General features: G+C 52.2%; 3 protein-coding genes across 9 annotated transcripts in view; 1 reads left to right on the top strand and 2 right to left on the bottom strand.

Annotated features, from left to right (window-relative positions):
- The window catches only part of LOC100976160 (SAP domain-containing ribonucleoprotein), an 80,240-nt gene extending 78,350 nt beyond the window's left edge, over positions 1 to 1,890 (bottom strand). Inside the window, exon 1 of one of the 2 annotated variants that reach the window (XM_063593039.1) lies at positions 1,760 to 1,890. The gene's annotated coding sequence lies outside the window, so the exon portion shown is untranslated. Of the gene's footprint in view, positions 1 to 552; positions 1,079 to 1,759 lie in introns of those variants that run through there. The other variant, XM_063593040.1, reaches the window with a different exon arrangement.
- Positions 120 to 7,302, top strand: LOC129393577 (uncharacterized). The gene is made up of 8 exons (XM_063593239.1): positions 120 to 225; positions 1,024 to 1,287; positions 1,602 to 1,739; positions 1,869 to 2,151; positions 2,325 to 2,417; positions 4,031 to 4,110; positions 4,518 to 4,612; positions 5,907 to 7,302. Exons 1-8 carry the CDS (start codon positions 120 to 122, stop codon positions 6,042 to 6,044), a joined length of 1,197 nt encoding a protein of 398 aa, XP_063449309.1. The 3' UTR covers positions 6,045 to 7,302.
- A 179-nt stretch (positions 7,303 to 7,481) lies between these two features.
- On the bottom strand, positions 7,482 to 14,351 carry MMP19 (matrix metallopeptidase 19). Of its 6 annotated transcripts, none has more exons than XM_024931062.4 (10): positions 13,853 to 14,332; positions 13,462 to 13,547; positions 12,219 to 12,349; positions 11,758 to 11,973; positions 10,583 to 10,828; positions 9,700 to 9,819; positions 8,937 to 9,101; positions 8,649 to 8,776; positions 8,210 to 8,468; positions 7,482 to 7,805 (listed from the first exon to the last, which is right to left on the bottom strand). In XM_024931062.4, the coding sequence occupies exons 1-10, from the start codon at positions 13,937 to 13,939 to the stop codon at positions 7,726 to 7,728; spliced, it is 1,518 nt and encodes a 505-aa protein (XP_024786830.2). In that variant the 5' UTR covers positions 13,940 to 14,332; the 3' UTR covers positions 7,482 to 7,725. The 6 variants fall into 6 exon arrangements, with proteins under 6 accessions (XP_024786830.2, XP_024786829.2, XP_003807585.2 ...); XM_024931061.4 differs by having other exon boundaries at positions 7,482 to 7,801; positions 13,853 to 14,107; XM_003807537.7 differs by having other exon boundaries at positions 7,482 to 8,468; positions 13,853 to 14,105.
- Between the last annotated feature and the right edge of the window lie 2,135 nt (positions 14,352 to 16,486).

Below are 16,486 nucleotides of genomic sequence, written 5' to 3'. Positions count from 1 at the left end.
AACTATAACCTTCAATCAGGGAAACAGGGAGGTACCGTAAAGGGTGTGGTCGGGGGAGGGTGGGTCACTCTTAGGAAAATGGGAAAGACCGCCGGAAAGGGGGCCACAGACTTCCAGTAATGGGTGGGGGCCATGCGGCCCTGGAGGAAAATCTGGGGGCGGAGCTTAGGGCTGCCCCTAAGAAAGACTACCAGGGAACCCACCGGCTGTGTAGAAGGGACGAAGGTGGCCGGGCACCGTGGCTCACGCCTGTAATCCCAGCACTTTGGGAGGCCGAGGCCGGCGGATCACGAGGTCAGGAGTTCGAGACCAGCCTGGCCAACATGGTGAAACTCCGTCTCTACTAAAAACACAGAAATTCGCCAGGCGTGGTGGCGCGCACCTGTAGTCCCAGCTACTCGGGAGGCTGAGGCAGAAGAATCGCTTGAACCCGGGAGGTGGAGGTTGCAGTGAGCCGAGATCGTGCCACTGTACTCCAGTCTGGGTGACAGAGCGAGACTCCATCTCAAAAAAACAAAAAAAAAAACGAAAAAAAAAAAAAGACGGACGTACCGAAGAACGGCGGTAACTCCTCCCCCTCGAGCCGCCCGGCCTGGGGCCAGGGTGAGCTACGAGAGCCGCTCTCCCGGCTCCGCCTCCCGCTCACGCTCTGCTTCCGCCTTCCGTCCCCGCGGCCGCCGGCGACCTGGGCCCACTTCCACTTCCGGGGTCACCAGGGAAGAGACGGGAAGGAAAAGAAATAGCGGTTGGCTGAGAGGCAAGCCAGTCCAGCTAGGGCTGCGTCGACTCCAAGGAGGCGGTCCTAAGGAAGTACTGGCCCCGCCATTTAAAGGCCCCTCCCTCCGCGTGTGGGAATGGGATTCCCGCAGGTTGCACCGCAGGAAGCAAGGCAAGTGGACTCTGCACCAAAGCCTGCAGACTAAGGGCAGACTCTCAGGATTGCTCTGGGTGTATTCCTAGGCTTTGTATTCCTGGGAGATGGAGGGCAGCCACCGAGCCACATATAGTCTTTTTCCCTTGCAGACAAAACCAGGGAGCTCAGAAGAGTCACTGCCCAGATCCCCTCCGTGGCGGCAGCTGCGAGGACACAGGCCCCTTTGTATCCTGCGGTGCGGAGGTGGAGCAGAGGAGAGGGTGCCCTGGCTGGCCCCCTCCCTCGCCCCGCAGCACTGCCCCTCCTTTCACAGCAACCCACGGCCTCCCCCGCGCTTGACCCAGCTGGCGAGCTGCCCCTTATACCTGGATCCGCCCCTCGAGACGCAGCTCCCCAGGCCCGATCACCGAGCGGTGCCTAGGAACTGGGAGCGTAACTTGGCTCGGCTCAGAACTTTGCCCGTGAGCCAAAGAACACTGAACTCATCTACCTGCTGCTTGACATCTCATCTGCATACCAAGCTATTTGGTGGACGTCCACAAGCGCCCCCGCCCCCACGTAGACCCAGTTGGGTCCCCGTTCCGTCGGTCCCCTCCTCTGCACACGCCTCTAGCCTTATACCCCGTCTTGATCCGAAAGTTTTTCCACCCATGAACCCCCAGTTGGCGCTCCCCGACCAGCAAAAGCCCCTTCCCTGGTCCACGATCCCGACCACCCGGTTCTCCAGAAGACAATACTCCAATTCTCTGGAAAGTGGAAGAAACCAAGCTGGAGCTAGGGGGGCGCTGGGACCCCTATTGGGGCTTTGAGAGCTTCCGGTTGTCATCTCCTAAGTATTCGGAGACCCTTCCCCAAAACTCTTGGGGTGACCCTCAAGACTCTTACCTGCTATATAGTTGGGGGTCTCTGGTCCTGGACTAGAGCAGTAGGCAACCTGGGTCCCCCCACACACACGGGAAAGAATTGGAGGGGCCTGCCTTGTGATGTCACCCCTCCTCCCCCCACCGCGCGCGCGCGCGCGCACACACACACACACACACACACACACACACCCCAACACACACGCCCTGTCCCCTTTCTCCACCCTGCAAGCTAGTTGCATTTAGCTCACAGAGCCTGGGCTGCGACTTGAAAGAGTTTAGGCAGCAACAGAGTGACCCTGGGGGTGCTCTTGACCGACAGCCGCACCCCCGGCGTCTAGGACCTCCGAGCAGGGATGCATCTGGAGGTCTAGGGAAGCACTTCCACCCCCTCCTCTCCTCAACCCTGGCAGGATGGTGAGTAGTTAACATCCCCTCCCCAACCCCCCCTTGTTCAGGGTCCCCAGACTTCCAAGCAGATTGAGGAGAGGAGCTCCGAGAGCCAACCCTCCAGCCTGTAAGGACCTTGATATCCAAAGGACAGCTGAAGAAAGTAATGTGCCTGCATTTTTGCCACTTCATTCCCACAGTGCCCGAAATGCCAGCTCCTCCTTGGTGTTCTCCTTTCAGGATTTGAATTCAAATCCCATTGGCAGCCCTGATACCGCTGGGGGAAGGGTGAGGTAGGAAAAGTCCCACCAATATCCTAAGGGGAGGTGCGAGTGGCTACCAGGATGTGAGATGTCTGTGGGCAAAGTCCCTGCTTATTCCATGAGGGGCTGTGGGATTAGGACTGTGGCTGGATGCCTCTTCCTCCAACAACTCCATCTCAGCATGAAGCTGAGGCTTTAAAACCCTGACAAACTGTGGGTGACTGTCTCTACTTAATTCCTCCTCCCAAACTCTTGGTGTCTGGTTTTTTCCCTCTTTCTGCCCTGGGCCTGGAGCAGCTGTCCAGAGACCCCCACCATGACTCATACTCTCCTGTTCTCCCTCCCTCTCCCCTCTCTATTAACCTCACCCTTCCCAATCCAGTGGGGTAGTATTAAGTCCCAGTCGCAGATGGGGCAATAATGTCCCAGCACCCCTCCCTCCACACACCCAGGGCTTCCTGTTCTTTCCACCCTCACCCTGAAGAGCTGCAGGGTGGTGGGGGGAGGCAAAGGCTCATTACTTGATAAGATTTTCATTACTTTATAAGATTTCATTTTACATTTTACTTAAGTGTACTTGTTTCAGAGAGTGGTAAAGACAGATCCTGCTCCTCTCAATCCAATCCTGTAGATTTCTTCAGTTACCTCAACAGGGTCATACTGGCTCCTGAAATGGGCACCATTATTTAAAAGAAATAGAGGTACAGAGTCCTCAAGATTTATGGGCACCTGAGTTTCTGCCCCGTGCCCCGCTGCAGGTTTCCCAATCCCCTAAAGACATTCATGGATGGATGAGAGGAGCTGACACCTCCCGCTCTGTGACCACTTTCTCTTCGGCCATGGAGGAAGTCTTGCTGCCCCTGGCTGTGACATCTGACCCCAGGCCCTTTAATCAACAACTCCCAGAGCCTCCAGACCCAAGATGTGTTTTGGAACCCCAGGACAATCCTGAACTGGCACTTGCCCTGGTGTGTGCCCTTTGCTGCTGCTTTGGAATCATCTACTGCTGCTTCAGTGAGGGCAGGGCCAAGGACCTGGGGGGCCATTGCCCAAGACTGTCATCCTCAAGGATGATGCCAGCTTTCCTCCTTGCTCCTGGGCCATCTCACCTCCTCTGCCAGGGGTTCCTACCTCTAGTGTGGCCCATGTTGCTCTGGCTGTATTCCTAGGCCCATGTTGCTCTTGCCAGCTTCTTGTCCATCCTCCATGCCCATGCCTTCCAGCTTTCACCTCTGGCATCTATCATTTGCTCTTCTCTTAACTCCTACCTGAAAACCCCATTCCTAAATTATTCGCTATATTTCAGACTTCTTCACTCTTCTCCAAAAACCTGAATCAGCTTGTGCTGATTTTTTCCTATCTGCTATCCCTAAAAGGACTAGACCTTCTTTCTATCCTTACTCCCCTCAATGTATCCATCTTACCTCTTGATTTTCCCTCCCATTCCCTCACAGTTCCTGAAACAGTGCCCCCCCCCCCCCGACCCTAAGCGACCCCTTTCTGCCCCTGGCCTTGAGGTCCCTTGACGTGCTGCTCCTGTCTTCTGCTCCTCTAGTGAGCCATTCCTCTCCCTTGGAATTCATCAGAGTCATCCCTGTAGAGCCCCCTTCCTGCCTCTCAATTCCTCCTGCCTCACTTCCCAGGCTACTGCTGCTTCAAGACAGTGACGTTTCTCTCCGGTCAGCTGTCAGGAGCGCTGGTGAGCTTCCTACTGTGCCACAAGGTGCGGGTGCTGGAGACACAGCTGAGCCTGGAAATGAGAGTGGGCATCGCCGTGGTCATCATGACTCCTCTGCGGCGTGGTCACCATGTTGGTTCACTGTGTTGGGCTCTTATTGACTGGTCTCCTGCTAGGCCTGACCTTGGGTGCCGGAGCCCTGCTGGCTTCTGAGCCTATCTACCAACCACCTTCAGCCTGGGTGCCAGCTGGGGGCTGGTGGGGCTGGCGCTGCTGGGAGCCCTGCTCACACTTCGGTGGCCACGTCCATTCACAGTGCTGGGCACAACCCTGCTGGGTTCTGCAGTGCTTGTGGCCTGTGTTGACTACTTCCTGGAGGGGCTGGCACTGGGGAGTTGGCTGGGCCAACGCCTGCAGACACTTCCAGCCTTGCCTTCTCTCTGCTGATATAGCTGGGTCTTACTGGGGATCTGGCCAGCCTTGGGGGCCCTTGGAGCCCTGGCCCAGTGGAAGCTCGTGCCTGAGGAACATGGAGGCCACGCTAATGGTGAGTTAGTGCTGTGGTACAGAAGCAGCCAACCTGTGCCTACTCATGTCCCCAGTTCCTAGACTTAAGGAGGGAAGGGGAGAAATACACTTGAGGAAGGAGAGTGGGGGAGGATGTCCAAGGTGAATGGGGCAGGGCACTGAAAAAAAAAGTTGAAGGAGTCAGGGGAAGCAGGAAAGAGTTACAGAAGGAAAGGAGGATCTCAGGGAAGTCTAGGAGGAAAAATAGAATTTCGAAGAATTTCTTTTAGAATGAATTGTCGGGGGGTTGCTGGGCACGGTGGCTCACGCCTATAATCCCAGCACTTTGGGAGGCCAAGGCGGGCGGATCACGAGATCAGGAGATCAAGACCATTCTGACTAACATGGTGAAACCCTATCTCTACTAAAAATACAAAAAAAAAAAACTAGCTGGGCCTGTTGGCGGGCGCCTGTAGTCCCAGCTACTCGGGAGGCTGAGGCAGGAGAATGGCTTGAACCCGGGAGGTGGAGCTTGCAGTGAGCCAAGATCGCGCCACTGCACTCCAGTCTGGGCGACAGAGCGAGACTCCATCTCAAAAAAAAAAAAAGAGGAATAAGTGGGGGGGAAGATGAGGCTTGAGAGAAACAACAGGAAGGTCAAATGGGTTTCTTTAGAATGTGAGTGTGTATAGGGTAGGATTCAGGGCCTAAAGAGGCCTTCTTGAGTCTGTATTGCCCCCTCCAAAGCAGTGGTCTTTTTTTTTTGAGATGGAGTCTCACTCTGTCACCCATGCTGGAGTACAGTGGCATGATCTTGGCTCACTGTAACCTCCGCCTCCTGGATTCAAGTGATTATCATGCCTCAGCTTCCCGAGTAGCTGGGATTACAGATATGCATCACCATGCCCGGCTAGTTTTTGTATCTTTAGTAGAGATGGGGTTTCACCATGTTAGCAAGGCTGGTCTTGAACTCCCAACCTCAAGTGATCCACCCACCTCAGCCTCCCAAAGTTCTGGGATTACAAGTGTGAGCCACCGCGCCCGGCCAGCAGTGGTCTTAAGCCATCAGCAAAGCCATCTCCAACTCCTTCAGACCCTTCAGCAAAAGGCCAAATGGCACTGGATCCCCTCTGGGGTGGGGCTTTGTGAGGGCAGCTGTCGGCATCAGCTCCCTGCCAATACCTGCAGCCCTGCTGACAGTCTCGCTCCAGTGAGTGGGGGGCTTGGGGACACCCTGGGCAGATGAAGCAGAGGACATATGGGGATGGTCAGGGTGGGAGGGGGGCTCTGACCCAGGCCCCTCCTTACTCCCTCTCTGCCCTGTGTCCCTCCAGAGTTACTTCCAGAGTCTTCAAGAGTGCCAACTGGGACCAGGACCCCAGACCACAGCCCCCCACACCGTCCTGGACCTGGATTCTGACTGTGGTTCCACTGTACCCCTCACCTTAATCTCTGGTTCTAACCAGACCTGAGCCTAGACTTCCACTTTTTCCCTTACCCCTGTGAGGGCCTGGGAACACTAGGTGGGCAGGGTTTGAGCCCACAGGACCTGCACACAAACTTCCCCACCTCTTGGACTTGGGGACAGGATCTGTGCCTCAACCCAGACCAGCTTTGTAGGGATATGTTCCAAGAACAGAGAAGAGTCTTATGGGGAAGGGGGAGGAAGGGAAGTATGAATATTTACCTCTGACCAATAATAGAGGTGCCCTGGTCCCCAAAGAAATTGACTCCCGAATTCCCTCCAAGCCTTACCCATATAGCTTTTGTTTGTTTGTTTGTTTTGAGACAAGGTCTTGTTCTGTCCAGTGCCGTGGCATGACCACAGCTCATGACAACTTTGATTTCCCCGGCCCAAGCGAGCCTCTCATTCAGCCTCCCGAGTGGCTGGGACCACAGACGCCACACACAGCTAATTTTTATTTATTCGTTTTTATTTTTTTGCAGAGACAGGGTCTCCCAGTGTTGCCCAAGCTGGTCTTGAACTCCTGGGCTCAAGTGATCCTCCTGCTTCAGCCTCCCAAAGTGCTAGGATTATAGCCACTGCACCTCGTCTTGAAATAGCCTTTTAAATATTCACCTCAGCTTGCCTCACAGTGGTAAAAATAAGCATTTTTTTGTTTTGTAGGATCAGGGAGCTTCCAAGGCATTTGATACCTTTTTGATGGGAAGAAGGGCTCTGAGGAGCTCCAAGATACCCCAACCTCCAGGCCCTTCATTAGGGGGTAGTTGGGTTTCTGTTTGGCCTTTCCCCCTGGGCCCCATAGGCTTAAACTACCCCCACCCCCACCTCCGCCTCCTACCTCAGCTGGGAGCACTGTCTTCCATGGGGCTTCCACTTCTCTCCTCAACCTGGGGAAGACCACAGGGCAGTGCCTGCCTCAGGACCTGCCTTCCCCAAAAGCTGGCTTCTTGCTCCAAGGAGAGAGCATTGGCCCACCTGCCAGAGTCTTGCCTTTTGCCCAAAGGAGCCTGGTCTTCAGGGTTGCATAGGATGCAAGTGCCTTCTCTGCTTCTCACCGTGGGTGGCACTAATTTCCTCCTTAACCAGAACTTTGCTCCAGCCACTGACCCATTCTAACTCTTCCCCCTCTGACTCTCCTGCGCAAGGTCTGTTCCTGGTTTCCCAGATGCATAAAGGAAGACATATCCCTCCCCTGGGCAGCAAGGCTACAATGGGAGGGAGGGAGAACATGGGAGCATGTGAATAAAATGGCATTAAATACTGAACCAGGGAGTCCAGCCTCTGCTGTTGCTGCTCTTTTCTTTCTCTGCACCCCAAAACAAAGAGCTAACCATCTTGACAAATCCTCTGTCCCCTAAAGATCTAATAGAGATGCCCTTATTATACAGACTACTGTAAGAGTTATACAGCTAGACAGCTAGAGGAAGAGCTGTTCAGTCCTCTCTTATGAACGTGGAGTTAGCTTTTATTAAACACAAATGTACCAGACACTGTGCCAGGCACTTCACATACAGTATTTCATTTAGTGCAACAATCCTGCAGTACTGGTCTTAACCTAATGTTGCAAATGGGGAATCTGAGATTCAACAAGGTTAATTAGCTTGCCCGTAATCATAAGCACATAAATGTGATTCTCAAGGATTCCAAGGCCCTTGCTCAGTTTACTGGCCATGCTGTTTTCTTGCATTTTATGTAGGAAGAACAGGACCCAGGCATCTCCCTCCACCATTGACCTCCAGAGAAGAGATGACACAGTTGGAAGGGCTGTCTAAGACAGACAGGAAATGGAATTGGGGAGTTAGAAGGGCTAAGACAGACAGGAAATGGAGTTGGGGGCCAAATCTAAGTTAGGGGATCTGAGTTAGGGGAGCACTTCTCAGGAGTGAAAATGCACAGGAGAGTGGTGGCTGGAGTTGGAAGTGTTAGAGGCCTGAGATCTAAGGTCTTGCGCCTGCTACAGCACCTGCAAGGTTCTACTGAGCAGACAGGTATTTCATTCAGCTATTAGGCCTTAGGCTTCTGGGGGGGAATGAAAGGGTGGGTGGTGGAGCCTCAGGGGTTAATGTCCAAGATTGTGTCTGTGGGTGAGCAGTCAGTATTCAAATGTGGTTTCTGTGGCTGAGAGAGTGGTATCCAAGGTTATGCCCGTACCTGAGGGAGTGGTATTCCCACCTGATGGGGTAGTGTCTATAGTCTGGGGACGACAGTGCATCCAGTTGTGGGCAATATTTCTGGGATAGCCTTTCTCTACTCGAAGCTGCTGGTTGAGGCGCCAGTAGACTTTGCCCTTGAAGAAGTAGACTCGGCCATCTTGCCAACTCATAGCAGCCGAGGGCTGGTTTGGCACTCCCGTAAACAAACCCTTGATTGGTTTGGGGTAGCTGCTGAAGTCAGTTCGGGCTAGCTCGTCCCACTGCCAGTACCCGGAGCCCTGGGTATGGGATGGGTGGGGAGAGGGGAGAGGAAAAGGAGAGAGCTTAGGACCCCCAGGGGTCTACCCCCAGCCCACTGCAGCTGCAGAACATCTCCCTTCAAGCTCAAGCTTTGCTTCTCAGTATAAGGTAGCCCACTCCTCCTAAGAAGGGATTTGCCCTGGCTTTGAACTTTATACCTTAAAGAGGAACACCTTTTGGTTGAGAGGCCAATAGAGAGCTGCATCCAGGTTAGGTTCTACCCTATTCAGCTTCTTGGGGAAGCCAGGAGACATCTTGAAATTAATGTAGCGCCACACCTTGTCTCCTGAGAGCATGTGAGGAAAAAACAAGTCACCTCTGTCCTCAGGTGATAGCTTTTGGTCTCCTCCGGTCCACCCATTCAGAAACTTCTCATCTCCCTCCCTTTTATAGTTTCTTTAAGATTAGGCCCTCCTCAAGTAAGACACTGTAACTAGCCCCCTTACCCTTAAAGAAGTGAATCCATTGTGTTCGAGGCGAGTAGACAGCAGCATCCAGGTTTCCGGGGAGCCCCTCCCAAAGGGCAGACACTCGGAACAAGGGGCCCGGTCCTGAATCTGATACAGTCCACACATAGTCCCCCTTGAAAGCATAGGTCTTCCCACGGGGCCCTGAGCATAATGGTGTGTCAACAAGTCAAAAAGACAGAGGTCAAGTAGACAGAAACTTGGGGGTATCTCAGGCTGACTAACAATTTGCCCTCTCCCTGCAGGCTGATTCTTCAAAAATTCATTCAACTTTAATTCAAAGAGAAAATTAAAGGCAGACAAAGAGGACTCAGAATGCTTTGTTGCTCAGAGCGTTTCAGCTTTGGTCCACTCAACGAAACAAAAGCCCTGCAGATAGCTATTCCTCCTTAGGAACCTCACCTTCCCCTCCAAGTGGCTTCCTAGTTGTCCTTCCAACCAGGTGCACCCTCTCTAACAGGCAATCTGGGTAATATAGCTTTCTCCATCTTGCTGCATTTCCAGATGTGTTCTAGTGGCCTTTAGAGCGTGGCAGCCTTGGTAAGTGCCTGCCTAAGCCACCTTTAATTTGGCTCCGAACTCTCCCTCCCCATGTCACATGTCTCCTTCCATGGTCATTAATGCCTGGGGTCTAACCTCCATTGCTCATGCTGAAGTCCCATGTCACTCCCATTTGTCCAGGCCTCAGGATCAGCAGGCTGCCCCCACCGCCTGCCAACAGCCTGGAGGGGAGGGGCCTCACCCAGCATCATGGCATCCAGTTCACTACTGCAAGGGTCTGGCATGGGACTGGGTTCTGGGGGCACAGTGGGCAGCTCTGTTTCTTCTTCTTCCTCATCCCTTATCACTGGACTCTTCTTGCCTATAAGGTAAAGTAATGCTGCTTAGGGAGAGAACTCACAGCACCTGTCCTCCACACCAGTCTCCTGTAAGTTTTGCTCAGAGGCCCCATACAGAGGGGAAAAGGGAATCCTAGAGCGTTTTCATTTGTGGTAGGCAATATTATGTTGATATCGGCAGGAGACACGTTCTAGGTTTGAGAGACACCAGAAAGGGAGAAGGAGGATTGTTAGAATGTGCATTCTTGCCGGGTGTGGTGGCTCACGCCTATAATCCTAGGACTTTGGGAGGCTGAGGCGGGTGGATTGCCTGAGCTCAGGAATTTAAGACCAGCCTGGGCAACATGGTGAAACCCCATCTCTACTAAAATACAAAAACAATTAGCTGGGCGTGGTTGCATGTTCCTGTAATCCCAGCTACTTGGGAGGCTGAGGCAGGAGAATGGCTTGAACCCGGGAGGCGGAGGTTGCAGTGAGCCAAGATCATGCCATTGCACTCCAGCCTGGGTGACAGAGTGAGGCTCTATCTCAAAAAAAAAAAAAAAAAAAAAAAAAAGAAGGTGCATTCTCCATCCCCAAGCATGGGTGTAAGGAGAGAGGCCTGGAAGGAAGATTAGACATAGAAGAGTCCGAGAAAAACTGCTCCTGAAAATGAAGAAGCCTGAGTAACTGGGCTGGAGAAGAAAGACACTAAGCTATATCCCTACATGGAGGCTAGACCTGTCTCTTCAAGCCTTGACGTGGGAGTCAGACTGACCCTCCCCCTCACTAGGGGGAGGGACTGACCATAGAGAGCCTGGATCCCTGCCACATCATCTGGGTGCAGCTTGAAGTGGGGCCGGTAGCCCTCGTAGACTGGGGCCATGAGGGCCTGGGAATATCGGGAGTGCCCAAGCCCCAGAGCATGGCCCACTTCATGGGCTGCAATGATGCGCAGGTTCACCCCATGGTAGGTCCCCTCAGTCCAGAACTCGTCTTCGTCGAAGTGCACACTGCCCAGCTCTGGGATGTCGGCATGGGCCAGGACTCTCCCTGGACAAAGGCAAAGGTGAACAGGAAGGAGGTCAGAGCCCGCTAGGCTAGAGCACACCCTGCCTATTATAAACTCTAATTAATGCATACCCTTAAAATTCCCCCAGCTATGTTCACTGTCTCTTGGATGCTTCTTTCTCCCCTTTCAGATTCCCCTGTCATCACCCAGTTCTCTCAGGAATGCCCATCACTGTCCCTTACCTCCCCAGCCACTCCCTGCTCTCTGACCCAGTCCTCTCTGGCCCATACCTCTAAGGTATGCCTTGAACAGGGGAACTTAAGGGAGAAAAAGAAGCATAGGCAGCCAGGGGTGATGGCTCACACCTGTAATCCCAACACTTTCAGAGGCCAAGGCAGGAGGATTGCTTGAGTACAGGAGTTTAAGACCAGCCTGGGCAACATAGCAAAACTTCATCTCTACAAAAATTAGCCAGGTGTGGTAGTGTTTGCCTGTAGTCTCTACCTGGGAGGCTGAGGCGGGAGGATCACTTGAGCCTGGGAGGTTGAGGCTGCAGTGAGCCATGATTGTGTCACTGTACTCCAGTCTGGGCAACAGAGTGAGACTGTCAAGCAAGCAAGAGAGAGGAAGGAAAGAAGGGAGGGAGGGAGGGAGAGAAGGAAGGAAGGGAGGGAGGGAGGGAGGGAGAGAGAGAAGGAGAGAAGGAAGGGAGGGAGGGAGAGAAGGAAGGAAGGGAGGGAGGGAGGGAGAGAGAAGGAGAGAAGGAAGGGAGGGAGGGAGGAAGTTTCAAACAGGAGGCTCCATGTAGATGACCAACTGCGCCCGTGCTCCCGTTAGGAGGTAATTAGAGAGCGTATGGTGCAGGTGGGATAAAGAGCAGCCCAAACATCAAGGTTCTAGAGTCACTGGTTCAAGGAGACAGAGGTAATCTCAGAGGTCTATGAGGTGGGAACTGAGAACTGTTGCCTACCAGGCCCATCAAAAGTATTGGAACAGTACGAGCTTTGGCGGCCATGGAAGGAGAGGCGGATGTCAGCCGCGCCAGCCTGCACCTCTTGGAAGGTCAAGGGAGCCACATTGCTCCAGTCCTGGAAGGCTTGACGCAGGGCTGCCCGGGCTGTGTGGGGTGGAAGGGTGGAGGGCAGGTTCAAGATGCGGAAAGTCAGGTGCTTCTTTCTCCAGCGGCCTAGTTAATGACCAGAAAACAGATTAGAAATACAGATCCTTCTGCCAACCCCAGAGAGCTCCTCTGGGTTTAGGCACTCAACCCCCAAGACAGGTGACAACCAGGTAATCGACAGGTGACAACCAGGTAATCACCAGGTGATTATCTATTCAACACTGAGCTGGTCCAGACTGTCCTAATGCCACCCACACGCCAGAACCACATCACCCCCTCCTCTCCCTCTCTTTTCCAGGCTCTGTTCTCACCCAGCAACAGGTATTTAAGGGTCTTCTGGTTGAAGGGATCCTCTAGGCCACAACGAGGCTGCCTCATGCGGGCCCTTGTGGCATCATCCAGCTGACCTGAGACTGGAAGTTCAGATGCTTCCTGAAAAGCTCTGAAGGAGGGAGAGGGATGGGTCTACCAGGACAGGAAAATCTGAAATGACTGGGAGATGATTGCTCTTTGACTTCCTGCTGCCCAAGTTCATGGCCAAGAATAGCACAGAATCCCTGAAGCTGACAGGGTTACTCCAGCCTCCAGTCCTCATAACTGGGACTTTCTCTTCTGTTCTGCAGAAATGGAGATACTCCAGCTTCATCTCCCCATTTTCAGTGTCTTTTATTTGAGTAAGTTTGCCCTCAGGTGTAGCCTTCCTCCTCTACTGCAATCTTCTTTCCTTCCTTCCTTCCTTCCTTCCTTCCTTCCTTTCTTTTTCTTCGCTCTCTCTTTCTTTCTTCCTTTCTTTCTTTTTTGGTAGAGATGGGGTCTCATTATGTTGCCCAGGTTGCTGTCAAACTTCTGGGCTCAAGCAATCCCCCTGCCTGGATCTCCCAAAGTGCTGGGATTACAGGCGTGAGCCACCATGCCCAGCCCCTCTACTGCAATTTCTAACCTTCTCCTACTCTGTGGAGGTGTCTGGCTCCCCTGCTCTGGAGAGCTTTCCACTAGTGCTCCCACCTGACAGCCTGTCCTCCTTCAGCCTTCTCCCTTCCTGAATGGATACCCGTCCCAGCCCAGCTTGCTCTGGAGCAATGTCATCCATCTATGGACTGTCATAGGGCCTAGGGGCTTTTCAAGGGACCTGAACATATCTGAGAGCAGAAAGAAAAACAATCCATTACATCAACATATAAAACTATAAAATAGAAATAAATAAGTACCAAATTGAAGGCCCACAAAAGGTAATAGCATGTCAACAACTCAACTCAGTTTTACATATCATTATACTTTATGTGGACTATAACTAAATATTAGTATTTGAGATATGATGTGGGTAGAGACTCCAAAGGAATGCTTATGGCCTAGGAAGATCCAATGCCTGTATTCCTCATCTGTGAATCCCCATCTCACCCCATGCCCCACCACCATAATAATGATCGCCACCCATCTCTAAATCCCTGGCATGGTTTAGGGTCAGGAGGAGGTGGGCCTGGGGAGAGGAAGGGATGAGAAAGAAGAAGAACTTGAGACCTTAGCCCTAAAGGCATACACCTCATAGCTTCTCACCTCAGAGCCTCGGTGATATCTTCTGGCTTGAAGTTATTAGATCCTTCTAGAGGCTTCTGTAGGTACCCATATTGTGACAGGTAGTCCTATGATGGGAGTGGAGGTAAGCAGGTTAAAAGGGGGTTAGTCTCAGAGTAAAGCTTCTAAGTGACCTAACAGATCCATCAGGAGAGGAGGGACCAGATATGGAAGCACTAATGGAGAAGCACCTTAGAGAAGGGACTCAGGTGGAACAAGGGGAAGCAGCGGGAGATGGGCAGGGTAGACCATGGGGCAGAGAGAGCAAGGGAAAGGCAGGCAGGCTGAAGGTCAGGAGGGAGGCTTCGATGGGGCTGTGGAGCAGTAACCCCTGTCCCTCCGCTGGCCCAGGTCTCTTTCTTGGGGAACTTACCACGGGCGCCACCTCTGCAAGCCCCAGGACCCGGCCTGAGACTGTCATGGGGAGTAGGAAGCCCAGCCACAGCTGCTGGCAGTTCATGGTCCCACCAGAAGAGAGCTCCAGAGGCTGTCCGTGCCTCTGACCTGAGATTTCTGGGAGCCTGGGGGGAGCAGTGCTAGGCAGAGGGGCTCTTACCCCCAGTTCTTTTTACTCTCCAGCCTCTAGTCCTCTTTATAACAGCTGAGGGGAATTTGGGGGAGAGGCAGAGGGAGGTGACTCAGCCAAGAGATATGTTGCAATTCACCATTAACCCTTGCCCTACCAGAGAGCGGAAGCCAAAGAGAGTTCCCAATCGCTTCCCTCAGAGTCCTCTGCTGGAGATGGAAAAACTTCATACTGCCCTAGGGTGAGCATCCAGGCAGGACAAGAACCAGAATCTCTGGAGAGACTAGAGATAGGGATCATGGACATCCCCTGGAATTAGACATCAATGTGCCTCAGGGACCCTGGGCCAGCAAATCACTCCGCCCCTACCTTTGAGTCTCCCTAGGATAAGCTGAGAGGTAGGAAACAGCTGAGGTAGCTTGGGTTTCAGGTGAAGGAGTCAAGCGTGAAGTCTCAGTTTCTTTGTACCCAAGACCAAGTTGGGAATATAAATGCTCCTGCAACCTACTTATGTCTGCTTTAATAAAAAGTCATTATTTCAAGAATCTAATGAGCCTGGAATATGTGGGTGTAGGTGGGACTTAACAAGGGCACAAATAAGTAAAGGGCCCAGAGCCTACCCTCAGGGAGCTTACGGATCCAGTGAGGCAGATCAGGACACCTGGGAAGAGGGGAGCCAGCGTGCCAGGCCAGAGGTGATTCACCCTAAGGGGCTTGGGGCTGGGGGGAGGTTTGCTGAGAAGTCAGGCTTTGAGATGGGCTTTGAAGGCCAGCTAAGAATTGATGGGGTAAGGCCAGGCATGGTGGCTCGCTCCTGTAATCCTAGCACTTTGAAAGGCTGAGGTGGGTGAATCACTTGAGATCAAGAGTTCGAAACCAGCCTGACCAACATGGTGAAACCTTGTTTCTACTAAAAATACAAAAATTAGCCAGGTATGGTGGCGGGCGCCTGTAATCCCAGCTACTCGGCAGGCTGAGGCAGGAGAATCACGTGAACCCAGGAGGCAGAGGTTGCAGTGAGCTGAGATCACACCATTGCACTCCAGCCTGGGCAACAGAGCAAAAACTCCATCTCAAAAAAAAAAGAATTGATAGGGTAAAAGGATACTGAGAGACAGACAGTGCAGGTCTTGAGTAAAAGTGCAGAGCTGAGAGACTGCTGTACTCAGTAAGTCAGAAGGGTCAGGACTGCTTCATTCACCACTGAAGCCCGAGTGCCTACCCCAGGCCACCTCCATGCTTTCGAGGCTGTGCTTAATAAATCACTGTCAAAGAATGACCGGGGTGGGAAAGTGGTTGGGAGACAGAATTTGGAGAGGGCCTTAAATGCTATGCAAGGAAAAGAAGAAAAACTTACATTTAAAAATACCGGACGGGAGCGGTGGCTCACGTCTGTAATCCCAGCACTTTCGGAGGCTGAGGTGGGCGGACCACGAGGTCAGGAGTTTGAGACTAGCCTGGCCAACATAGCAAAATCTTGTCTCTACTAAAAATACAAAAATTAGCCAGGTGTGATGGCATGCGCCTGTAATCCCAGCTACTGGGGAGACTGAGGCAGGAGAATTGCTTGAACTGGGGAGGCGGAGATTGCAGTGAGCTGAGATCGCGCCACTGTACTCCAGCCTGGTGACAGAATGAGACTCTGTCTCAAAATTAATTAATTAATTAATTAAAATAAAAATACCTATTATCGGGTGATGGGTGAACCAAAATCTCACAAATCACCACTAAACACTAAAGAACTTATGTAACCAAATACCACCTGTTCCCCAAAAACCTATGGAAATAAAAAATTAAAGGAATTAAAGTCCGCGCATGGTGACTCACACATGTAATCCCAGCACTTTCGGAGGCCGAGGTGGGTGGATCACCTGAGGTCAAGAGTTTGAGACCAGCCTGACCAACATGGTGAAACCCCGTCTCTACTAAAAATACAAAAATTAGCCAGGCGTGGTGTCACGCGCCTGTAATCCCAGCTACTCAGGAGGCTGAGGCAGGAGAATTGCTTGAATCCGGGAGACAGAGGTTGCAGTGAGCTGAGATTGCACCACTGCACTCCATCCTGGGCGACAGAGCGAGACTCTGTCCCCCCACAAAAATAAATAAATAAATAAATAAATAAATAAATAAAAAGCTACTATGTATTACATGCTTTATATATTACCTCCTATAGTTCTCACAGCCATCTGGTGAGGGGAAAATTATTCCGGCCACTTTTTGTAGGAGGAAATAGATACTCAGAAAGGGAAATTTGACCAAGAACATGGAACTCCCAACTGGCCTGACCTTATTTAAATCCCTCTGCTGACTCTATAACTCATGCTCTTTCCATACACTACACTGACACTTAGAGCTTTGTTCTTTAAGTAACTAGGACCCCTGAAGGCTCCACCATCACTTACACATCATACAACATTTTCATATTGTTCAAAAGCACAGTGAAGTAGACATAGGAATGGGGGAAAAGGTAACTGAACTTTT

This window comes from Pan paniscus, chromosome 10 (genome assembly GCF_029289425.2).
Source record: "Pan paniscus chromosome 10, NHGRI_mPanPan1-v2.0_pri, whole genome shotgun sequence".
In the NCBI taxonomy this organism is placed as follows: domain Eukaryota; kingdom Metazoa; phylum Chordata; class Mammalia; order Primates; family Hominidae; genus Pan; species Pan paniscus.
Note: the sequence above shows the minus strand (reverse complement) of the source record. Positions and strands in the feature narration are given on the sequence as shown.